Source organism: Dipodomys merriami, unplaced genomic scaffold (genome assembly GCF_024711535.1).
Source record: "Dipodomys merriami isolate MVZ:Mamm:240054 unplaced genomic scaffold, mDipMer1.0.p SCAF_1, whole genome shotgun sequence".
Classification (NCBI taxonomy): Eukaryota; Metazoa; Chordata; class Mammalia; order Rodentia; family Heteromyidae; genus Dipodomys; species Dipodomys merriami.
This window is the reverse complement of record NW_027202270.1, coordinates 103,696,178-103,720,779: the sequence shown is the minus strand read 5'-3', so window position 1 is coordinate 103,720,779 and position 24,602 is coordinate 103,696,178. Positions and strand designations below refer to the sequence as shown.

At 50.9% G+C, this 24,602-nt stretch overlaps 1 protein-coding gene and 1 long non-coding RNA gene across 2 annotated transcripts in view; both read left to right on the top strand.

The window, feature by feature from the left end:
- The first annotated feature begins 6,332 nt into the window (after positions 1-6,332).
- Nkx2-1 (NK2 homeobox 1) lies at positions 6,333-9,662 on the top strand. Its single transcript, XM_070026764.1, is given in 4 exon segments — positions 6,333-6,505; positions 6,508-6,589; positions 6,695-7,080; positions 7,986-9,662. Coding segments are annotated over 4 exon segments (1,269 nt in total). The 5' UTR covers positions 6,333-6,453; the 3' UTR covers positions 8,735-9,662.
- Positions 9,663-12,459: 2,797 nt separating this feature from the next.
- Positions 12,460-24,602, top strand: part of LOC138803824 (uncharacterized) — a 43,381-nt gene continuing 31,238 nt past the window's right edge. Inside the window, exon 1 of the long non-coding RNA XR_011365080.1 lies at positions 12,460-12,807. This is a non-coding gene — a long non-coding RNA (uncharacterized lncRNA). The remainder of the gene's footprint in view (positions 12,808-24,602) is intronic.

Genomic DNA, 24,602 nt, shown 5'->3' with positions numbered 1-24,602 from the left:
GGATTGCTGTTTGCTCCTGGCTCTGGAAACACAGAAAGTGAAAGTTATTCTATCACCATATACACGCTCAATTGCCCTCACACTTAGATAGGGATTGTAAGTATCACATTTCCTAGGGCCCATGTACTCATGGACTTTTTCTAATAGCTTAATGCAGGAGGCTTGCTAATTCCAAGGTCAACCGTAACTTCCATTGAGGTGGATTTGGGTAGACCTTTAGAAGGCTCGACATGGAGTAACATAGATATATGGTGACTAGTTAGGGTGAGCAAAATGCATGAGTAAAATCTACTAAAAATCTTCTGGTCCACAAGTTACTAAGTAGCAAAGCTTCCCCAGACTGTTCTAAGCCTGCAGTTCTATAGATGACCGGAAGAGGGTGCTGTGGCTCGCCTCCTCTCCACGTCTCCTTTAAGTCTTGAGGTTGGGGGTGGAGAAGCGCGGGGTTGGGGGGGGGGGGCGGGGAGAGGGAGGGGGTGTGTGGAGATCCAGCCTTCTTTGCGTCGCAGAAAACCCTGAGCCTTTGCGATTCCCCAAGCAGGCTCGAAGACGGCACTGCAGCCACCAGAATATTTTACTGGGGGAAAAAGTGGCAAGGAGGTGGTTGCCAAGAAAAGTCACTGAGAAGGGAACACTCCACCACCCTGCACTCTTGCGAGCCCCACGGAAAATGCAAACATCGTGGTGCTCGGCTTGGAGACGTGGTCTGATGGGGGCTGGGGGGGGGCGTGGAGGCAGAACTGCACATTTTGATCACCTAAAGTTGAGGGGCAGGTTGGGGGGAGAGGAGCTGAAGTATGATACAGCTTGGAGACCTTGGGTGTGGTCCCTAAGACCCTAAAATAATAATAAATTGTCTGAAGCTGCCGGGGCAAACTCGCTGCGCCCTGGTTTAGGGCTCTGGAAGCACGTGTAAAACTTTCTTCAGCGCTGCCCTCTCTTGAGAGCGCCTCCGCCCGAGGTTCCAGCCTATTGGGATGGGGGAGGGATCCCCTTTCCTCCCTCAGCCCAGATCACCCCCACACCCCACCCCGGGCTCTTGATGTAAACATTAACTGGGAACTGTGAGGCCAGGGTAAAGGCCAGGTCTCTGTGCCGCGTGCGCGGAGAGGACGCAGAGAGGAAGCACCGAGAGCGTCCCTGGCCTTCCTGCACCTCGTACCTGCCTCAGTTTGGCCCTTGGCTCAAGGAGGGTGCTGAGTTACCACTTCTCTGGGCTTTGCAACACCCCCACTCACCCCCCCCCCCCCCCGCATTCGCTGCAAGTTCACTCGGCGTGGCGCCAGGAGGCGTCCCTGGAGCCCCTGCGGAGAATTGGGCCTCGGGATGTGACTTGGGACAACTTGGATCTAGGTTTGAACTGTGTGACAGGTGACACAGGCACGTGGACCACAAGTGTCCACCTTAGAGAGGGCTTGATGTGACAGAAAACCGAGTTCTTCCACCCCACGTGCCCGAGGACCGACTCTCCTCTCACCCAGGCTGGTCTCCATACATGCTTCCATTCGATTCCACACCACCACAGGGCCAGGGAACTGTCTGGAGAGGTCATCTTTCAATCCCTGCCACAACACCCCCTGCACCCCATTCCATTCTGAGTCTACTCAGAGGCCACAACTTGAGAAAGCCTTCCTCAAAGGTCCTAGATGGTCAAACCAAGGGATCTCTATTGTGCACCACCTCTGCGAAAAGCTGCCGGGTTGGCTGTACGTCCCGTCTGGCCTGGGCCCTTCTGAGGGTTTCGTTTCGATGCTGGTGCTCGAGTCCGTCGGTGGAGGGAACCCGTGAGACCTTGTAGGAAGCCCACGCTGGGAAGACACCTTTCAAAGGCTATTCCTCCAGTCTCCGGGGTGGGAAGCAGCGACGCCCAGTGTTGGGTTTCCTTCCCAGTGTTGGGTTTTCTGTGCCCTGGGCACAGTTGCCCCGACGGCATTCGTGAGTTCAGCTCAGTCCAGGCCGGGACCCTGCACCCTGGGAGTATGGGAGAGGCTCAGGTACCTTTCACAGAGAGCCCAGAGGCTCTTGGTTTCTGCAAACTCAGAATACAGAGTGAGAAGTAATAACTCCTGCTCTTCACTGATTCAGAACGCTAGCACGCGCTATCACCCCGCAACCCAAGAACGCTCAACACAGGCTGTCCGCACAGGACTGAAGCTTAGTTTTCTTCCTATCTCTAGAGGTTATTGAGAGCAGAAAACACACTCAGGCTGTGGTAAGGCGAGAGCATGGTAGCACCCACACCGCTGGTAGGAAAATGGCAAAGCTAGGGCTCAAACTCCTCCATTCTGACTTCTGTGCCTGGCACAGCTTGAGAAAGGGTGGAGAAGCATACAGGTGCAACTTCACTCGAATCCTCTCTCTCCACTGGACACGCTAGTAACAAACTAGGGACTTAGTCTTGGAGTGATTTGTTGTTAATGTACAAATTATGGGTAGAGAGGAGCAGCGTCTAGATTGCTGGAGGCTAAAACTGCCGCCTTCAAACAGCACCGGATACCGTCCACGTTCAATAAATATTCGTTGAATGGATCATACATTGTGCTAAAACTTGGGGGCAAAATGGCACTACCAGGAAACTCATTTAGGGCCCTGGAAAGGGGTGAAGGACATCAGGGGACTTAGAAGAAAAGCAGTTGAGGGAGGAGGAGTGAGGAGCAGCGAGACAGGTGCCCCCTACTCAATATCCCATTCTGGCTCAGCTACACATCCCCGTAGCCTTCACCTTAGCCTTCCGCGTGAGCTCTCTGATCTTGTCTCTCAAAGTGACCCTAGAAGGAAAGAAGGGTTTGTCTGAGACCACGCAGTGTGCGCAGAGGCTAATGGCGCTCGCGGTTTTCTAGGGCTGGGCCTGCGCCTCCGCAGCTCCGGGGATTCCGGGTGGAGCTGCAGCCAGCCAAGCACTGTGATCGGGGATTACTGCAGTGTGGTATGGGGTCGCGCCAAGGGGCCCCGCGCTGGGCTCTACCCGGTCCACTCGCCATTGAGCCCCACTTCACCTGAGAGCAAGTTAGTTCCAGAAGAAAGGAAGATGCGTGGGCCACAAGAGGTGGACTGAAGAGTTTTGAGGGTGACTTGCAGCCATAGAACAATCCCTGTTTTGACCCAATCGACCCTGTTCTGGATGAAGGGGGAGGGGGCAGCAGAAAGAAAGGATGCCCTTCTCTTTAAAAGAGGTGTTGGGGTAGGGGGAGAAATTGTAGAGGCTTGGCTCTATCCTCCTACAGGGCGCCTGAGTCTTCAGCCTTATTCTTGGCAGTGTGGCAAGCCTGGAAAAGAAGTAGGAGGGGGTGGGTATTTATGAAGGAAGCAGGGCTAAGAGAGGGGCCTGGGGTCTGACCACAGGGCACCGCCGACGAGACCGGCCTAGGTGGGGCAGGAGCTGGTGATCAGGGGAGAGATGGAAGCATAGCGCTAGTTTGGGGAACAGGTGAAACCGGGTCCCACCCTGGTTCCAGTTTTGCGGTCCCCCGCCCACCCCCTTCCCGCTGTGTAGTTCGAATCCAGGTCCAGAGTGGCAACCCGGATTGTTCGCACTCTTGGAACTGGAGGCCCCGGGAGTTGTCAGTCATGTGCTGCTGCTTGGGACCAAGGCCAACGCAGTGAGACCAAGAGGCTGGGGAAGATGCAAGTCTTCCCTCAGGTCCGGAAGAGCTAAAGAAGAGGAAAATATCGTCATGAAAATAACTACAGAAATCTCCCGTCTGACCATGTATTCAAATTGTTTACAAGGCATGGAAGCATTTTGATATGCCTAATCTCGTTTGACTCTTACAGAATAACCTTGCGAAGAATGATCTCCATCTCTAAATAGTATTGAGGCTAGAGCGACCAACGACATTCTGCACTTGATGTTTCTTATGTCTAGCAGCAAGTGTGGTATAATGGAGAGGGAGAGAGAGAAAAAGGAGACGAGTGTCTGGGGAACCTATCCCGCCTTCGCAGGAACACTCTACTGGAGACGCAGCCTGGCCTGGTCGCGCTTGCACATAAGGTCTGCATTCAGCTTTGCCCGCTCTTTCTCAGCGTTCACTTCAGCCCGGAGTCGCCTCCCCTCTCTACTCCCTGGATAGCACAATGGCCAAAGCGCAGTGGATGGGGTCAGCATGCTTCCTGACAGCGCCCCCCACAGAAGTCCCTGGGAAAGAAGGACACAGCCGGTCGTGGAAGCTCACCTGTCCTTCGCAACACAAGCACATCTGCCCGCGTCCCAGCGCGCACACGCAGGGTGGCCTGTTCCAACGCAGCCGGGGAAACACCGGCCCAGAGGGGGACAGTGGGGAGTGTGTGCCCCGAGCTTTCCCTCTCCTCTGAAACCCAGGTAGAGGTGGAGGAAAACGAAGGTATCGAAGTTAGTTTGGTATCGAGCAAGTGCAAAGCACTCTTCCAGAAGAGGACTGAAACCGTACAAGGCAAATACACAGAACAACTTTCCCTTCTCTAATTGCTATTCATTTTTAAGCCTATCCTTCTGGTTTAAATAGTTCAAAACGGCCCGTTCATTCGAGGGTACTACCTCACGACAAAGAAGGGGAGGGGGGGAGTATGGAGACAAAAATCCAAACCGGGAAGCCTTCAAGACTGGCCGGCCGAGGGTGGTGGAGGCGCCTCCCGGCCCCGAGCGCTCGCTCCGCCCTCCCAGCCTCCCTGCGGCCGGTGGGGAAAGCCGAAACCGCCCCGGAGCAAGCAAAACAACCACAGCGAACCACAACGAAAACATTCCCAATCCACGCACGCAAAAAGTCCTAGATGATCTCAAAATCTGCCCTGCGCAGGACTCCGCAGGGAAGTCCGCTGGGCTACGGGGTCCCGGCCTGGTCACGGCTACGCGGCTGGCGCCCCCGGGCCCCGCTGGGGAGCGCAGCCCACAGCTCCCCCTCACCAGGCGCCCAAGGACCCTCAAGGAGCAGGGCTCACACTTGAAGCCTGGAAACGCGCAGACAGGAAGCCCACTTCCTCCTAAGCGGTTTCTTGCTCGCGGGATGAGAGGCGCCCAATTGAAGCAGAATGATCCTCATCTACTAATATCCAGCGTGGCCACAAAGCGACTGGCCATTTAGGCCGCCACTTTAAACAAAGATATTTGGTTATTCCCGGGGAAGCAAGTGCACTTTTGCATGGCTGAGCTGCGGGAGGAGGCGAGCCTTCGCCCAGCCTCCCGCCCGTGGGCTGCGGGGCGCTCGGGTACCGGCCCCTCCCGGCCAGCCCGTCCTGCCCCGGGTCAGGCTCAGGGCGGCGGGGCCGTGGGGCAGGCGGGTACAGGCAGTGTGAAGCATCAGAGGGGCAAACAGCGGGGCTCTGGGCTGGGGCTGGGGCAGTGATGTCCGGGGAAAGCTCTTGCCCCCAGAAATTGCATGTGCGCGCAAATGGGCAGGGGTCGGAGACAGCAGGTTTGCTCCAGACAGGATGGCTGCAGCGATGGACTCTCATACTAATCACCCCCCCCACACACACACACAAGCACACGTCCTTACTGCCGCTTAGCAGACTGAATGTGGTATCAGCCTGGGCCGGGGAAGGGGGTGGGGACAGGGAGCGTGGGGGTGTGGGGGTGTTGCGGGGAGGGGGGTACCTGGCCCGCTGAGAAGCCCAGATCTGACGCGGGAGGGGGCGCGGGGATCCGCGACAGCCTCCCCGCGGCAGTCCTTCCCTTCCTCAGCCTCCCCTCCGCCCGCTGGGAGTCTCTCTGGTAAGGGGAAAGGGGGCGGGGAGCAGAGGTGTCCCCTTCTGACGGCGGCGGCCGAGGAGGCAGACAGACGGACAGACTCGTAGACCAACAGTGCGGCCCCAGGGTTCCTCCCCAGCCTCGCCGGCACCGTTCGTGGCGACCCGGGGCTGGGCACCGGGAAGCCCCGATGTGGTCCGGAGGCGGTGGGAAGGCGCGGGGCTGGGAGGCCTCGGCGGGAGGGAGGAGCAGCCCCAGCAGGCTCAGGTGAACCCCCTCCCCCGCCCCATCCCTTCGGCTCCCTCTTCCTAAAAGACCGGTCCTAGCTCGGGGATCCCCCCCGATGGAATGGCACAGAGGTTCCACTTTGTAACTCCTCAAGTTGGCTGCAAAGCAGCGCGCACCTTCTTCCCTCCACCCCATCCCTCCACGGCTACTCTTCACCCCACCTCCGGCCCTCCCAGCTATCGGTTCCCTCCTCCTTCCCCTCCCCTGCCTCCTCCTCCCCGCGCGCCAACGGCACCCCACAAAAATGGGGGTGGGGGGTGTCCAGGAAAGGGGGAAAGCAATGCTTTTGGGTCTCTCTCTCTCTCTCTCTCTCTCTCTCTCTCTCTCTCTCTCTCTCTCTCTCTCTCTCTCTCTCTCTCTCTCTCTCTCTCTCTCTCTCCTCCCTCTCTGAGATCTAAAAATCCTGACAAGTGAAACTTAAAGGTGTTTACCTTGTCATCAGCATGTAAGCTAATTATCTCGGGCAAGATGTAGGCTTCTATTGTCTTGTTGCTTTAGCGCTTATGCCCCGCCTCTGGTGGCTGCCTAAAACCTGGCGCCGGGCTAAAACAAACGCGAGCCCCCGAGCCTCCACTCAAGCCAATTAAGGCGGACTCGGTCCACTCCGTTACGTGTACATCCAACAAGATCGGCGTTAAGGTAACACCAGAATATTTGGCAAAGGGAGAGGAAAAAAAAAAGTAGCGAGGCTTCGCCTTCCCCCTCTCCTTTTTTTTTTTTTCCTCCTCTTCCTTCCTCCTCCAGCCGCCGCCGAATCATGTCGATGAGTCCAAAGCACACGACTCCGTTCTCAGTGTCTGACATCTTGAGTCCCCTGGAGGAAAGCTACAAGAAAGTGGGCATGGAGGGCGGCGGCCTCGGGGCTCCGCTGGCGGCGTACAGGCAAGGCCAGGCGGCGCCGCCGGCCGCGGCCATGCAGCAGCACGCCGTGGGGCACCACGGCGCAGTCACCGCCGCCTACCACATGACGGCGGCGGGGGTGCCCCAGCTCTCGCACTCCGCCGTGGGGGGCTACTGCAACGGCAACCTGGGCAACATGAGCGAGCTACCACCCTACCAGGACACCATGAGAAACAGCGCTTCGGGCCCCGGATGGTACGGCGCCAACCCAGACCCGCGCTTCCCCGCCAGTAAGTCACGCCGCCCCCACTGCGGGGCCGCGGGTTCGGCACCCGAGGCGCGGTCCGTACCGCCGGGGCTGCGCTCTAGGCATCGGGGTGGGCACCCGGGCCAGCGGCGCTTGGGGAGTTGGGTGCGGGCGTTGGGGATGCTGCCTCTGGCTGGGTTAGGGCATCCCCAAAGAGGCACTTGGTAGCGCGGGGTCCTGAGGTCAGGGGCCGAAGGGACCTGGCATCTCCAGGCGCAGCCGACGGTGAATGAACTCTGCTCCACACGGCCCAAGACCTCGGACAACCGAGGGAGGCCACCGCACACCCCAACTAGCGCGGGGAACGGCCAGGCCTGGTCCCAGGTTAGAATGCAGTCAGGCGACGGTGGGCCTGGACTGGAGTCCGGGACAGAGGGGAGGGCGCCCGGCTCCGGAGGGGGCCGAGTCCTGGTGCCAAACAGGTGCACTCAGTGGGGTCAACAGGAGAGAAACCAAGGCACTGTATAGCCTTGGAGGCTGGAGTTTTCAGACGTGAACACCTTCCTCCCCGAACCTCCCAAAGTTAGGGTCTACCGTCGGAACCCCAACTCCCGACCCGAGCTCAGTTCGCCGCCTGTGGCCGGCTAACTCCAATGCCTCTGGGCCCCGCCTTGGGCCGGAAAAGAACAGGAGTGGCCTTTCTCCCACTGCGATTTCGGGGGTCCAAAGAGGGTGTTGAAACTTTGGGGGGTGGGGTGGGCAGGGTTGAAGCGAAGAGCCCTCCAGTACATTCCTCGGCAGCTGGGCCGGGACGGGCGCTAGCGATCCCCAGTAGCAGGGCCTCGGGATGCAGGGTGCCGTCGGGGGAGGGCCGGGCGGGCCTAGGGCTCCAAGGCTGGGCTGGCCTGGCCCGGCTCCGGCCCGACGCTGTGCGTTTGTCGCTTACAGTCTCCCGATTCATGGGCCCGGCGAGCGGCATGAACATGAGCGGCATGGGCGGCCTGGGCTCGCTGGGGGACGTGAGCAAGAACATGACCCCGCTGCCCAGCGCGCCGCGCCGGAAGCGCCGGGTGCTCTTCTCCCAGGCACAGGTGTATGAGCTGGAGCGACGCTTCAAGCAACAGAAGTACCTGTCGGCACCGGAACGCGAGCACCTGGCCAGCATGATCCACCTGACCCCCACGCAGGTCAAGATCTGGTTCCAGAATCACCGCTACAAAATGAAACGCCAAGCCAAGGACAAGGCGGCCCAGCAGCAACTGCAACAGGACAGCGGCGGCGGCGGCGGCGGGGGAGGCGGGGGCGCCGGCTGCCCGCAGCAGCAACAGGCTCAGCAGCAATCGCCACGCCGCGTGGCGGTGCCGGTCCTGGTGAAAGACGGCAAACCGTGCCAGGCGGGCGCCTCCGCTCCTGGGGCGGCCACCCTACAAGGCCACGCGCAACAGCAGGCGCAGCAGCAGGCGCAGGCTGCTCAGGCGGCGGCCGCGGCGATCTCGGTGGGCAGCGGTGGCGCCGGCTTGGGCGCGCACCCGGGTCACCAGCCTGGCAGCGCAGGCCAATCTCCGGACCTGGCGCACCACGCCGCCAGCCCCGCGGCGCTGCAGGGCCAGGTCTCCAGCCTGTCCCACCTGAACTCCTCGGGCTCGGACTATGGCACCATGTCCTGCTCCACCTTGCTATATGGTCGGACCTGGTGAGAAGACATGGTGTAGCCCCTAGCCCAGCGCGTTGCTCACCGGCTTCCTTCCATCCGCCACAGACCACCATCCACCCGCTGCTCCACGCGCTTCGAGTCCCCCTCCTTATCCATAAGAACCTATCCTCGATTAAATCAAGGGAAAAAAAATACACACAAAGGCCAAACTGCTGGAAATCTTTTCTTTTTTTTTTTCTCCCTATCTAAAATTTGTGGTGTTTTTTTTTTTTTTAGAAAAGAGTAAAAGGAAATAAAAACAGCCAAACAAATCCAATTCCTTTTGGAGTCTTTAAACAGTGAAGGACATAGAAAGAACAGCTTTAGGGGTGTCTTTCGGCGGTGAGTCTAATGGGTTTGCACGCTGGGGTGTGTGTGCAGTTTGGGAAGGGCTTTATGCTATCATGGCTTTGGACTTTAACCATCTCAAACTTCACTCTGGTCCACTCTGCCAGCAGCAGAGTGGACTCGCTTGTAAATACCACGATTTTTTTTTTTTAAAGAAAAGAGGATGGGAGCCAGGGAGAGGAAAGATTCTTCGACATAACCCTGTCACAAAGGACATGCCCCCTTCTAGGCGCCCTCTGGCCATAAGGGTAGCCTGGAATGTCCCCTCAGAAAAATTGTTTTATGTTTGATGTGAACTTGTAGCTGTAAAGCGCTGTCAAAAGTTGGACTAAACGCCTAGTTTTTAGCAATTTGTACATTTTATTGTAAAAAGAAACCCACACCCTGTCCCCTGCCCCTCACATTTTTTTTTTTAAAAAATGGGCATTGACAAATCTGTGTATATTATTTGGCAGTTTGGTATTTGCAGCATCAGTCTTTTTTTTTCTGTTGTAACTTATGTAGATATTTGGCTTAAATATAGTTCTTAAGAAGCTTCTAATAAATTATACAAATTAAAAAGATTCTTTTTCTGATTAAAAAAACCTTTCTTTTGGTTTGGTTTTTGATTTGGCTTTAAATGGCTGCCCCACTCCACCTGGGAGGGTTCCTCGTTGCCTGGTGGGGTTGGAATTGTTTGGGGTTTAGTTGATAGGCTCAGGAGGCCCGGCTCAGAGGAAGCAGAACTTGTATTCTGCCGGTATTTCAGTGGAACCAAATTATGAGCAGTTCTGGAAATCGGCAACCGAAAAGAGAAGACTAAACAACTTCTGTGAGGAGAGAGAAGGAAAGAAGAAGAAAAAACACGTTTCCATAGAATCCATTTTTTAGAGCCAGGCTTCTGTGTTTAGAGATCTCAAAAACTGGTCTTCTAAGGCTGAGCCAAGTTTTAAAACAGTGAACTAGGACATCTCATTTAAAATAACCGAGTAAGTGAAGATCATTTCTGTAAATTTGAACAGCAAACTTATATTTCTAGTTTCCAGCCAAGAGTACTCCCAATTAGAATGGAGCAAGGGGGAAAGGTTGTCTTCAAAAGCAAAGTTGTTCTGGGTTTTAGTTTTGCTCTAAACTAGCCATTCCTGCTCTAAGATCAGCAGCCCTCACCTCTACCCCAGATGTGGCTTCTCAGTCCTCCGTCAGTGTGGGACTGGGTGCTGGGGATGGCTCCAGCAGGACTTTACAAGTAGAGGTTTCACTTTTTATTCCAGCATCTTCCACTTGTGTGTTTCTAAATCTTTACAAGAAAAAGCTATTTTTTTTCCTGCTTACTACTCTATCTCTCCTCTTCCCAGGAAAGGAAATGGTTTTAAACCCTTTTCTTCAATTTCTAATTTTCTAATCTCTTGGATATGTATGTTGGAGAACTATTAAGATTGTGGTGGGAGGCAGGTGGTGATTGTGGATAGGGTTAAAAATTATAGTTGTCCCTTCTCTATCGTCTTTGATAAACCCATGAGTCAATGGCAGTCCAGTGGGTTGCCTACAGCTTTCCCTCTAGATCAGGAAGTGTTATGGGAATTGCTTTACATTTGGTATGTGCTCACTTCTTCCATCATTTCCAACTTTCTTTTAGCCTTTTCTGACCTTCTCTCTTCTTCCAGTTCATCCTGTCTTCAACTCCCTTTAACCAAATGTCCCAGCACCCCTACCCTTAGGACCTTGTTAGGGAAGTAGAATGTTACTAGCTGTTGCCTCCAACCTAGCAGTCTTTTTTCCTTGATTTTCAGAGGGACTCTTACCCTGTGGTGCCTGGACTCCAAGCTAGAACCAGGAAGGCCTCTCTCCCTCAGAACTCTCGAGTGTGGCTACTGAGCTAAGGTTTTCAATATCCAGAAAAGACTTGAATATTGCAAAAGTGTAGGTGGGCTGGGTTCTAGGAAGTGTGCTGCAGGGGGAGGGAGGGGGAAGCTCATCAGGCCTTCTATTTTGTAAAGAAAAGCAGAAAGTTTGTCTCTAGAGTGGGAGTCAGGAATGTTGATGAGCAGAATCCTAGTGCTAAGCCCGGGGTCTGGCCGGGGAGATGAGGGCAGGTTGGCCTTGGGACGTGACTAGTACATCTGCTATTTGGTTTAGAGATGGGACCTTCGTTCAGACAGCCCACTTCCTAGCACAAACCTGGACTGGACAGGGCAGAGAGTGCAGCTTGCGGCCTGGCGCTGTCTCCTTGTCTGGCAGTCACTTTTTTTTTTTTTTTTTTAAGTGTAGTGTGATGCTGAGCTCTCTGTCTTGTCACTTTTGCACCGGTGGAGTCCTATCAAATACACTCTTCTCCCGCCAGTTTCGTTTGATGTCTGTTTACTTGTCCCGAGTAAAGGTGAATTTGGCCGGGTCTGCAGTTGGGGGCGAGAGACTAACAAGGCCAGGCCGCTGCTTGCCACCAATCAATCACTCAGGCTCCGCGAGGCTCCCGCTCCGTGCTAGGGGGACTCGTCGCCTGCAGGAAGAGCCTTGGAATGCAGTCTGAAGCGTCTCTTGGAAGGAAATAGGTGCTGGGCTCAGCACAAGGGTTCTGAAACTTGGGAACGCCCTGCACACACGGCCCTTGGCAACCTCTGGGAAGCCAGCGGTCATCCTTTCCGCGGAGTCTCTAATGTGAGGTCTCCAGCATCCCGGACCTTGGTGGGACCTGACTTCCCAGGAGGAGAAATAGGGATGCTTCTGGAAGTGAGGTGCTAGAAGAATTACACCCCCCCCCCACGTGAGGGAGCAGAACAGTTCATCCCGAGGTCCCCCGAAGAAACTTGGCCCCCTCCAAACCTCGGCCCCCGTGAGCGGGAGAGAATTTTCATCAGCATCCCCCACACCTTTTCTTCTCTCCCCCACCCCCACCCCGCCGTGTAAACACGAGGACTTTCTCGAGAGCCCTGGAGAGTCGCTCTAGTGGCTTCGGGGCCTGAAACCCCAGGCTTGGCTTGTTTGATGTTTAGCATCCCAAAGCGGCTCCCCACCCCCGCCCCAGCCTGGGAACCCCCGAGCTCTGGGGCCAGAGACTAAGGAAAGAAGCTCAGCTGGCGGGGCGGTGGACTGGGCCTGGCTGGGGCGGGGAGGGAGGCGACAGAGATGTCCAGAGCAGGAGAGGAAGGGTCCCCAGGTTACTGCCGCCACCAACAGGGACACAAGCTGGAGTTTTCTTCGGGGCCGCGCCTAGAGACCCGTGCGGAAAAGAAACGGCCCTGCAGCCCTGGACAGCGGTTCGGGACGAGGGCGGGCCGAGTGGAAGTGGGGCCCGAGAGAAAAATCCAAGTTCGATCGGGGCCACTGGGCGAGAGTCGCTCCGGGCATCACTTCTGGGGATCCAGGAGACCCCCCCCCCTCCCAGCTCGCTTCACCCCGAGGGCCTGGCCGGAGACAGAGCTCCCCGCTGCCAGCTTTTTGCCTTGGATAGGGAAAGACTTGCTTGGGAGCTTTCCAAGAGATTTCAAGTCTTCCAGAGCCGGGGCTAGGGGAGCTCCGGGGAAAGTGTTTGGATCTGGCCTGGTAGTCTTTGATTTGGAGACCCCCAGGAAGAACTCTCAGACTTTAGAGGCCGCGCACCCCTCCAGCGCGCGCTCCCGGCGTCTGGGCGCCGCGTTGGGGCTATCTCCAAGTCGCAAGTGCACAAAAGGTAGCGCGAGTCTCTTCTCAGGCGATCCGAGATAAGAGGAAATGAGAGCGAGGTTCTCTGACTTCCACCTCATTAGGGACCAGGTAAGGTCAATGCTTTCTCTATTATGTCTTTATCTTAAAAGCGGGTCAATTTGAGATAAGGGAGAAAAAAAAAAGGACCCAGGATCTGTGTGAACTGTGTTGATAAAGACTGACCCCTTTTCCTGAACTAAAGCCAGCCAGGCAGACATTCATTTTCTATAAACAAGAGAGTGGTGAGGAGCTGCCTGGAATTCTGATCGGTTGTCTCCCGTCTCTCCAGGCAGAGCTCCCTCACCCCACCCCCACCCCCATCCCAATTATGAAACTGAAGCGGAGTGAGCAGGCAGTTTTATTTGTGGAAAACTAAGAAGCCCATTGGGAAATGTGAATCTGAGGTGGTCTGGTTCTTGGGTGGTTGACTGACTTGTTTATTTCAAAAGCTGCTTGCATTCCTTGCAAATGGAAGTGACAGGAGGGGACTAGAAGGGTTGAGACCTAATGTTTTCTGTGCTTAAACAGAGCCGGGTTAGGAGATGGTAGACCCTTCTTTCCTTCCACCGCATCCTGGACCACAGATGGCCATCTCTGCCATGCCGGTAGCTGTGTGTTTTCCTATGCAATAGTGTGCTTGGGGCTATAGGCCACCCCAGGTGGGGACCAATTTGGGAACCTGCCTCGATTTGGTGGAGCATAGTAAGTGTTCTGGTGTTTCTTCAGTGAGTGACCTCTCCTGCCAGCTTGTGTGCCTAAGTGGCTGGAGGAATCCGTTTGTGGATGTGTGTACTTTATGAGAATCAAGGACCACATGAATCCCCCCCCTACCCCCACAGGGTTCTGTATCTGAACTTTACTTGGATGAGTCTTAAAGGAATGAAAGAAGAGACTCAATAACTTGACAGTACAGCTTCTGCCTAATCTGAAACTGTAGCTGAAGTGATTGGCTGCACTTGCTTCAGAGAATGACCTAATACCCAAGTTGGAGGTTATTTAGGCACAGTCCTAGGCTTCTGTTCCTCTCCTCACTTGATCGTATTTCCCATCTCATCTCCTTTCCAGACACTTTTACCTGTGTTATCATGAGTTGTGGCAAAGTTTTGGAAAGGGTGGGGTGAGGTTTCAGTACATATTCTATTTAGTCTCCCCCCCCCATTTTATTTCTTTTTCTTTTCTTTTCAAGGCACTACAATATCAATTGATCACTGTAGTGAAATTGTCAGAAAGAGAAATAAAATGTAAACATAAATGTTACAGGCAGTAAAACTTGGTAAACTTTGTCCTCCAACATAATATTCATATCTGACTCTGCCTTCTTTGTATGTAGGAATGAATGATTGATGACAGATGTCTAAATAAGGACATATAGAAGTCTATAGACATAAATATCTACCTTATCCACATGCGTATTTATCTTACATATCTAAGACAATTTAAAGAAAATTTTAACATAGAATTGGATACCCCAGAACCAGTTAGATGCCAGTAGCTGAATGGATTCATTCCCTCCGTTAAACTACCATATGAAATGAGTTTCTTTTTATTTAAAAAAAGTTATTTAGTTTTGCTCATTTTGAATTGGAACATTTATTTGTTACCATGGAAAACTCTGGAGATATAATTATGTTTAAAGAAATATATAATATTTGTTTTAAAGAAATTGAACATGGTGCCCAAGACACAGCTATGGCTGAGACTTTTGGGAACAACCTAAAAAGGGCAAAAATGATCATCATTTGCTGCTAAATGTCCAGTATGCACTAGCAGACACCAAAAACCAAACAAATAATGGAAAGGTTTCCTCTCTTCATTTGTTGAAAATGTCCTCTCCATCTCAGTCATCATAATGTGGAAATAAGAGGGAAGGCTCGCTGTTCTTGAAGCAAAAGAAGAAAAACTTCCCTGCACTAATTTTCACATTTCCTAATTTTCACATTTGAGGGAATCTCTTTTTTAACTATTATGTTGCAGTTGCCAGTTGCTGACTGTTAGGAGAGTACTAAACCTTGTATTTCTGAGGTTTTGGGGGTGTTTGTAGATAATTTCACTTCTATACTAGCCATGAGAAGTGCCTTTGCATACCATTCCCTTGTTGTTGAGCCCTGGAGCTGTTCTGTGGGGGGAAAAAAATCACAGACTGGGAGCTGTTCTGGGAGTGTGTGTGTGTGTGGGGGGGTGGGGAATCACAGTCCGGAAAGCCTGCATCATTCTCCCAGAGCCGCTACTCAAAGGTGCCCAAAGCACTAGGAAAACAAAGCTTTATTTGACTGTCATGCTACTGATTTACCTGATCTCCCAGGCACACACTCTCCTGAGTGTGCATGCAATTGCAAACCTGAGAATTACTGTATTGACACGAAGGAGACTGGGCTGGGAGCTTCTGGGCTGGCTGCTTCCTCTGCCTTAACTCAGAAGACCAGGACCATACTTAAAGAACTAACTGTGATTGTGTGTAGAGCAAACTCCAGAAAGTTAGGGTCCCCTGGGCCTGGCTGAGTTGCCAGAGAACCTGGGTCTCTAGAGACTTACACATTTTCTGAGGAGACTCAGAAGCCACAGAAGATTAAGGGCCTCTCCCTGCCCAGCCACTCCAAGGTGCCTTCAGGTCTGCGGGCCTGGGTGGGGACTAAGAGGCCTGGGAGGGCTGGGCAATGACAGATTCTCCTCTTCCTTCTGTCCTTCAGAAAGAATTGCTACACAACACAGGCGTGCACAAAGCACACATCTCTACCTCTTAGCCAGGGCAGACAGAAGTTGAGGCTAGTTCATTGCTATCTCCCCACTTGTATTAGTACCTGGAATGCTGGTTATTGTTTCTGGCAGCACTGCTTCCTGACAAGACTTCTGAGGCTGAGGCCTGGATGTTGTCAACCTAGGAAGTACTGCGTTGTATCATCTGTACATTTCATCGAACACATTAAAGCTCAGATTACTCTCTCCACACCCACATAGTCCATTGACTTGATACTGAAATTCAGCGGGATTCCAGTATAAAATGTTTTTTAAAATCTCATTTAAAAACTTAACTACCCCAAACCTACAACCTAGCCCTGGATGGGGGTCAAGAGAAAATCTGTGAGATCCATGGCAACATACAAGCATCTTGACCATTGAACTTTTCTCTATGAACCATTTTCTAACAACTACAATGCCAAATACCAACACAAAATTAGTAGTAAACAATTCTTGACACGGCTAGAGACTTAAGATTCAGTTATGTGTATTTCTAAAAGTTAGGGAGGGGACAGGATTCTACTTCTGGGAAAGAAAGCAGATGGGAGGAAAGGAAAAAGGAATGGAAGGGAGGAGAGAGGAGAGGAAGATCTGTATCAGGTGAAGGGAACTGTGGGATTCTGTTGATGGTTGTAGGCACCTGGGAAGTGCTGGTTCTTGCTGGGGTCTAAGTGTTGGGGTGGATTGGATGGGTGTGTGTAGGGAGTTGTGATGTGTAAGTGGTTTAAGAGGTAATGTTGGTGGTGGGAGCCCTGGAGATGGCTGGGGGGTGTGTATACCACGTCTACGCTTTGGGTCAGCAACACAATGGTAATGTAATTATCTGGCTGAAATAGGCTCAAATGGCAAAAAGTTGCAAAATAGATCGACCTCCCTGAGAAGCGAGGGAGAAGCGAGGGAGCTGGTTACAGAGGTCTGCAACCATCATCCTTTTTTCAATACATTTTAAACAAGAGGATCTAGCGAGTGATTCTGATTCAATACACATAATCAGTTTGCAAGTCTTATTTCCATTTGAAAACAGGGCCATTTGCAATCATAAGAGCCGGACACGCTGAAAGATTCAGAGTGCGCCTTCGGAGTAGATGATGGGTGACAGAATCTGTAGGCAAGCACTAAATATTTTCTTCTAGCCTCAGACCTTGTGTGTCTGGTGTGTCTTTAGTCCCAACGTATTTTAAATGGAATATTCCTGTTGAATATATTACTTAATTGCTTAAAATGGGGACTCCACAGCTGGGGAGAGAAAACTGCCCAGAAAGGTAACCGAGAAACAGTATTGATTGTGCGTTTTGGTCTGCTTGACTGTTGTGCCATGTCTTTTACTGGGTAAAAAAAAAAAAAGTCAATAAAAAATTCGAATTTGTTTGTAAAGAATGGTGCCAGAAGGTGTTATTTGGGTGACAACTTACAGGCTGGATCCAAGAAGTCCTTAGGTAGTGTGAGGACAGAAGTGCAGAGCCTGGAACAAAATCAGGGAGCAACTGGGGGACCTTGCCACCACACTGCTAAAGACCTGGGGGTTCTTCCTGGCCTGGTGTTTCCAAATTGGTTTCCAGGGATTTCAAGAAAAGTGTAGGTACTTGAAATCTGGAGCTAAAAAGAAATTCTCTGGTTGTGGAAACTTTTGGTTTCTAGGACAAGGGAAAGCAGTTGCTCTGCACCTCCCACTTCTTGCCTTCAGTCCCCCCTCTCCCCACCCCACCCCAACTTGTCACTCCCCCTACCAGCACCGCCACAGTCACCCCTTCACCTCACAGCTCACTCGCGCACAAGTAGCCCTTCCCCATCCCAGTGGTGACACCCTACCTGTCCTAAACAGGGGTCCAACCTCTGCTACACACACACACACACACACACACACACACACACACACACACACACACACACACACTTCCTAACCCCCAGATTATTCTACTATTAGTTCATTGGAGTTCTGACAATAATGCAACTTTTACACATAAGATCTTAAAGCACCATGTTTAAGAGAACCATTGCTGAAGTCAATCAGCTCAGGTTGTTTCCCTAAGTTTTCTTCAGGAAACAACAACAACAAAGTGGTTGTCTGCCCAATGTCTAAAGAACTTTCTAGTAGCCTGAAATTCAGTCTAATAAAACTATTTGCTTATTGTCAACTCCATTTTTATTTCAATAGGGATCATTTTGAACTTCAAGTTGGTGCCTCTTTGGGCAGGTATTGTGGTTTTAGACCTGTAGGAAGTGCTTCTGCTCTGGGAAGATCTCAGGAGAGCCAGCAGATGCAGTTTGGGTGTGTATGGGGGACTGGGAAGGGTTCAGCACAGCTACCAGCCTGGCTTGCTTAGTTCCCTAAAAGAACTCTTCTAAACAAACCAGCAAACCAAAACAATCCAAGCATTCTTTTTACCATGTGCCAAGTGACAGGGACTCTAAACACAGCTGTCCTTCCACATCTTCATCATCCACCTTTATGTTTCCCCCTCCCCCCCCCCCCCCCCGCCCCTCACAACCTATTCCTTGGTTGAGAGAGTTTGGAAGCAGGAGAAGGAGAGATGAAGGTGGAGGTAAAGCCTTCCACAGCTGAAAAACTCCTGGCTCCCTCGGTCTGCAAACTGGCCAGACAAAAGTCCTACTGGGAGCAGGTGTGCAGGTGCAAGTCCTGCCAGAGATAAGAAACTGCAGCATCCTTTCCCAGGAGGCCATCTTCCCTGCCTTCCAACGCTGACAGAGGAGACGCCACCAAACCAGAAGCAGCATCTTAATTCACATATTTATAGCTCAGTCTGACTTCATTACCTACTTGCTTCCTCATTCTCCATTTGTTTTTTTTTTTTTTTACTTCAGTGCCTGTCTTGCTTTCTTGTTCAACTCTAGCTTCATAGCTGCATTCTTGCCGTCTTAATTTTGTATGTAATTTGGAATCATCTTCCCCAATACTGTGTCTAAAAGGAAAGGCAGATAAAGCAGGTAGGCTAAACCATAATGAATGAAACTCAGTAAGGTCCATATGGGAGGCAAATTGGGGAGTAAGAAGACTAAAGAATGGCCAAGGTCAGCCTATCAGAGGACTAGCAAGAAAAATGATGGAAGAAACAAGGAGAAGCCTCAGTCTGTAGAAATTCAATTAATGCCAGTAGATGGGAGGAAGGAACGCAGCCTGGACAGAAGGCACACACTTAGGCTGGCCAGGCATAGAGCAGGATGAAGAGGAAGCAGATGTGTGTACAGTAGTGTATCTCTAGGCTGAGGGCAAATCTAGAAAATACTGCTTTTCCTCCTGCCAGGCTTGGAGAATGGGGACCATCTTGCCAGAGCAAATTAAACAACTCCAAGGGTCCTAAAGGGTTGGGGTATTCGCTCCCGCACAGCCTGGAGCTGTACCCAGTATAAATGAGGGGGAAACTGTGGCCAGAAGGTGGAGTCACAGATAGAGAAAATAGTAGCTTCTGGAAACTTCCATAGGAGCAGACAAAACTCCTTTCTTTTGGATAGACGTCCCACCCTCTTCCCTGCCGATGAGAGAAGGGGTTTTGGAAAAGTGGGAGCTTGCGCGCTCTCTCTCTCTGTCTCTCTCTCTGTCTGTCTCTGTCTCTCTCGGTCTCCTTCTTTTTCTTTTTCTTTCTTTTTTTCTTTTTTCTTTTCCTTTGTGACCCTGGTCTCTAAGCTACGCCCCCTGTAGTCCCTGCGGGCGTAGCTCTGAAGGAGGTATCACGTGGAGGGCGCCCCAGCTGCTTGGGAACTTGCTTGGGGGCGTTCTATTGGGGCTAGGAGCACCCTCAACCCTGACGTCCTGAGCGACTTTCTGAGATGAAAGGCGGGTCCTGCGAAGAAGATCCTCACTGGAAACCCCGCAAAACTTCGTGTATTGGAAAGCTCCCTCCCTTCCTCCCCACCCAATAAAGCAGCCTCTCGGGCTAGCGGGGCTCCACCGGGTGCTCCCAGCCTCGGGCGCCAGTGCTGGGGGAGGGTCTGCACCGCGCGGAGAAGAGAGTCCCCCTCCACTCCAACCCGAACCCGTTTGAGGGGCTTCTGGGCAGAGTCTGGGGATCCGGGGTCCTTCCTGTTTAAGGTTCCGACACGCTGTGGCCTATTTTTTGGCTGCCTCACAAACCTTTTCACACCCCAGCAGGACACCGATTGCGTTCCCTAGGTCCTCCTGGGGTTAGTGACGGCCGAAGCGCACGGTGAGGTGGCTCCGGAGCTGAGGGCGCAGGGCTTCCTACGCACGGACCCCGGGGCGGCGGGTGAGGTCGCGGAGGCGGTGGGCGGCCCCGACCCGGCTGGGCAGTGCAGGAACGCGGCCTCAGGATGGTCCGCGATCCGTCGGTGCCCTCGGTTCTTCTCCAGCAGCCAGCAGCCACGCGCACCCCGGCTCCCGCCCGGGCGCGACTCCATCGATGGGGGGGGGGGACTTAAAGAACACAGCGGTGCCCCGAAAAGTCAGACAGGGGCCAGTTCCTGGGGGTCCATCACCTCCTTCCCGGCCTCCCCTTCCCTCCAGCTCAAGGACGCACCCGCGCCCTCCATGCGCGATCAGAGGCGTGCTCGCCCGCCTTCCTTCCCGGGTTCAGAGTCTCTGAGAATTCCGAGGCCAAGATTTCCATCTCTGGGATGCATTTGTTTCATCTCTCCTAATTTCAGAAACGGAGTCTCCCCAAAGTCTTAATGTGTGTGTTTATTTGTTTATTATTTTCTAGCGGTCGGACGAATGCGAAGCCACGGATCGAATCCCATCAACTCTTTTGGGGTTATCTTTTGGGGGTTAGCTTCTCCCGATATTTCACACGGAAAACAAAACTGGGTCCCTCTTATTTGTACTTGTCCTTAACCTTTGCGGCAACTGCTGTAGATGCGGCTCTGTCGATTCTCTAATAGATTTTGCCTGGGGCTGGTGACAGAGAACTGATTTCTTTTCTATTAGGGTTTAGCACATCTTTGTTGAAGGCCTGTAGAATGACCAGGGATTAGATTTGCATCTCTTAGACGCCCTGTGTGGTCTTTGTGCGAAGCTTGTAACTGTTAAAAATGACTTGTTGGGGAGCGTGTGGGCTCTCGTCGCTCTCCTTTTGACAGAATGATTGTGAAATTCAGATTGGCCCTGTAGGATTTAGCCCGCAGATTCCACCTGAACCCTAAGCAATTAGACCCTAATCTCACTGCAATCATATTTGAGTTAGGATTTGTTGCACTTTGTTTACTTCAATTAAAAGCAGGGGAATGATTCATTCCCCCCCCCCCACCACACACACTAGCTTTTAAAAGTGAAATGTCTAGGAATAAAAATCTCAGGACTTTCTAGGGAAAGGGTTGGATAGAGATGGAGTTTTCTTGTCTCATGTGGGTTCCTTTTAGTCCTCATGTCTGTCCCCTCCCCCATTTAAATGACTCTTCCCCCCTCCCCCTTCTTCTTCCCGGGTTGCTAGCTGATGCCCCTGCGTCTTCGCCAGTGCTGAATGGCGATCGTCAGGGACAAACCGCTTGGAGGTGACTGCATACATTTCGGGTGTGTCCCGCGAAGTCCACAACTGGGCAGGCACCTCCGTTCGATTTCCACGCTGGGCTGGGCCTTCGCTCCTTGCGTTCCTGCGGGCTGAGCCCCGCGTGGGCAGTGGGCACCGATCGGGTGTCGGTCATTTGGGGACAGCAGCCGAGGCGGCGTGGTCAGCCCGACGTCTGCGCCCGCCCGTGCTGGCTGAGTTTTGGGGCTGCGAGCCCAGGAGGCACACCCATAGTAGAACGTGAAGTGGCTTCTTTCCCGACAGGTCTTTCTCTGGCCGGGCTTTCTGGCGCCGGCTGTCCCCCTCAGGCCCAGGGTCGCCCGTGGCTGGCCTCGTGTTGTCCTCGTCTCCAAGCCCAGGCCTCTGGGTAATACCTTCGTTCAGGCTGAGGACGGCCAGCGGTCACCCAAGTCTTCAGGAGCTCAGCTGTTTAATTCCCCAGCCCTTCCTGCAGCTTCTCCTGTCAAGTCAGGTCACTTTAGTATTTCTCCATCTGTGGCGAGTTTATCGTCTTCATTTGCTTCCGTGGCGCCTGACACTTTTACTCCCAACTTCTCTTCATTGGGGAGAAATGACAAAAGACTGAGTTATTGCTCCCTCCATTTTGATTCCTGACCACTTAGAGTTGTTTGATTCTGTTCTCAGTTCCTGCCTCACCTTTCCCAGTGAATACTAAAGAGCCCAGCAACAAAGGATGTAAAGAACTGGACTTTTGGACAAGGAGAATTAGATGCCATCTGTTTGGGAGGGAGAAGAGGGAGACACCGTTATTTGAACTATCCAGTAAACTTCGAAATAGACTTTCACAGGTCATTTGTCAAGATTTTTTTCCTCTTAGTATTTAATCCCATCAGAATGAGGAGTGAAAGTCACCCTGCCACCCAACTTTACCTGCATTTGTAACTGAAAAAGTTAAGGGGGGAGAAAGTATCTTGCTGACACAAAGTGCTCCATGGATGGAGAGAGAGAGGTGGGGGGGGGTAGAGAAGACTTGTTTAAGCAAGTAATGGTCTCTTCAAATATTTTCTGGAAGACAAAATAGGTCCATCTCTTTGATGATTCTCATTATTGCTTATTATTGAAAAATTTTAAAGATTCTGGGCAATAAATGAGAGTTTGTGTTTTGAGCCTTGGATAGGGAGAGATGGAATACAGTTGGATGGGAAGGGAAGGAGAGAGACTACACTGGGGTAATAATCTCTCTGAGGTCCATCAGAAGTCTTGGTTTACTGATTAAGGATCCCAGCTTTAAACCAGTTATATGTGCAGTTTAGTGCAGTCTTTCATTTGTGAATAGGAACTGTATCAAACCCTGGTGTGACCATGACAATTGGGTAATCACACACAAGGCATCTTTGCTAATGGAGAGATTCTGTAAATACGTTTCTAGTGAATGCACAGATAAACAGTCGCGGTGGAAAGGTCAGGTGCCACAAATCATAGATTACTCTGCCAAGGGTTGCCAGCCATCTGAGGTTTGGAAGGACATTAACTGCCTTTGCATCCTCAGAATACACTCCTCAGTTCGCGATTTCACTTACTTGACCCTACTTCTGTTATTAAAAAGCTGGCAGGCACAATCAAGGGCAAGCAGGTTGGCTACCTACCCTTCTGGCAGCTCTCCAATATTCCCATTTAGCTGCCAGGAGACAGGGAGAGGAGTGAATCACTCGTGTATTCCAGCAGGAGCATCTAGAAGCATCTAGAAACTTCAGTGGCAGTGAGCAGGTCCACCAGTCAGCTCTGTTTATGCATGGAAGAGGCCACTGGGGAATTCATTCCTGGGAAGAGCAAGGAGAGGGATGATCTAAAAGTAACTCAGGTAGAGTTTCCTTGGAAAGTTAGTTGTAAGTGCCCTCCTTACTTGATAGTCATAATTTTGAAAACTACCATCAATCAAAGGCGGTTTCTCATGATCAATAGTGAAAGAAACTAGGAAATGTCCCTTATCAGGAGAAGGTGTGTGTGTGTGTGTGTGTGTGTGTGTGTGTGTGTGTGTGTGTGTGTGTGTGTGTGTGTGTGTGTGTGTGTGTGTGTGTGTGTTTGGGGGGGTGATCAAGAGTTCTCAATGCTATTTGGGGGAGTAAAACTTTACTTTCAGAATAAATGTGAATTTGGGATTGTATGTCATTTTTCTGCTACTTCAGACAGGTATTTTTTGAAACAGACAGGTATTTTTGGCAGGGAGGAGCATTGTCAAAACAAAATACATCTCTCAAGCTTACTTATCTCTTGTGGAGACTGAAAAAATTCCAGAATGTACCATAAAAGAATGCTGAAGGTAAAATAAGAGTTTTGGGAGGATAGTTCCCCCCCACACATCCCCGTCCACCATATATTCTTATTTTGGAAGTTGTTTGGGAATCTAATGTGACCTCTCATCACTAAACATAAAACCAGACTTCAACAATGAAGTTTTCTCCAGAGAGTTTGCTTAGGTGAGAGGTCTTGTAGCACTTTTTGAGCAAAAAATGTCCAAGTCACTAAAGTATGAGAAGCCTAGCAAAAGTTTTTTTTTTTTTGAAGATTTTGCTATTTTCTAATATTACAAGGGTGGTCTTTAGATGTGAGACAGAAAAGAAACTAATTTAGATTTTCTTCCAAATTATATTATCATATTAGTGTATTCTAAAAAATGGAGATAGATATTAGTCATCTACATTACCATAAGGTGGAAATATTTTAAAACCAATGACAAATTTTTGCCTTGTAATTTTAACAATACCGAATAACAAACCATTTTCCAAGTTCATTGAAGCAGAAATGAGGATGTTTAAATAGGGAATGAAAAGACTTTATTGTAAAAATATGTCTAACCTCACATTTATAAACTTATAATGCAAATCATTACTTGTCCTTGCTACTAAGAGTCATTTTAATGTAATGGGCTCATTCTTACTTTAATCAACAAAGCCCATAAGTTCATGAAGAACTTTCAAATGGCCCCACCCAGGTAAAAGACATCATTATATGTTTTCTTGACTATTAAGTTATAAAGTTGAAATTTATGCTCATTTTCATCATTAGTAATTATCCATGTTAGGGAAATTTTTCTTTCAAGAGAACAGAGAGCAAGTAGAGAAAGGAAATTCTATGCCAATATGATTTGATAAGTGGTCCCTTTTCACATTCTTAAATTTAAACTTCAAGCTTTTTCTCCTTCTGTATATCTGCCAGTAGTTTGTATCTTGTATAATGCTTGACGTGTACTATTTGTGCAATCAATATTTTCAGATTGAATTTGTAAAAAACTCATTATTTCCCTTGTATTTTTTCTGATAGGCAAAATATGGAAATAAGGGAGAATTATGCATATTTTTCTTTTTATATTTTCCTTTATTTATTTTATGTGGACATTTTCTTTTTTCTATTAGCTTAGTTAAAACTTGTTAAAATTCTAGATGAGTTTGACTCAAGATGGCAGAAAAAAGGGCCTCATTTTTTGCTACTTTGCCAGAGAGAAGTTGTTACATTTCCCTGCCTATTCAAACTAAAAGCATATGAGGTGATTCTGTGAACACAAATACAGTATTCCAAGCACAGTAACAACATGAATTTTAAGAAACAATAACTAGGAAAAATTTGAGAGTTAACCTTTCAGGTTTGTTATAACATTTCAGAAGTAAAAAACCTGTAGCTCATCCATCATGT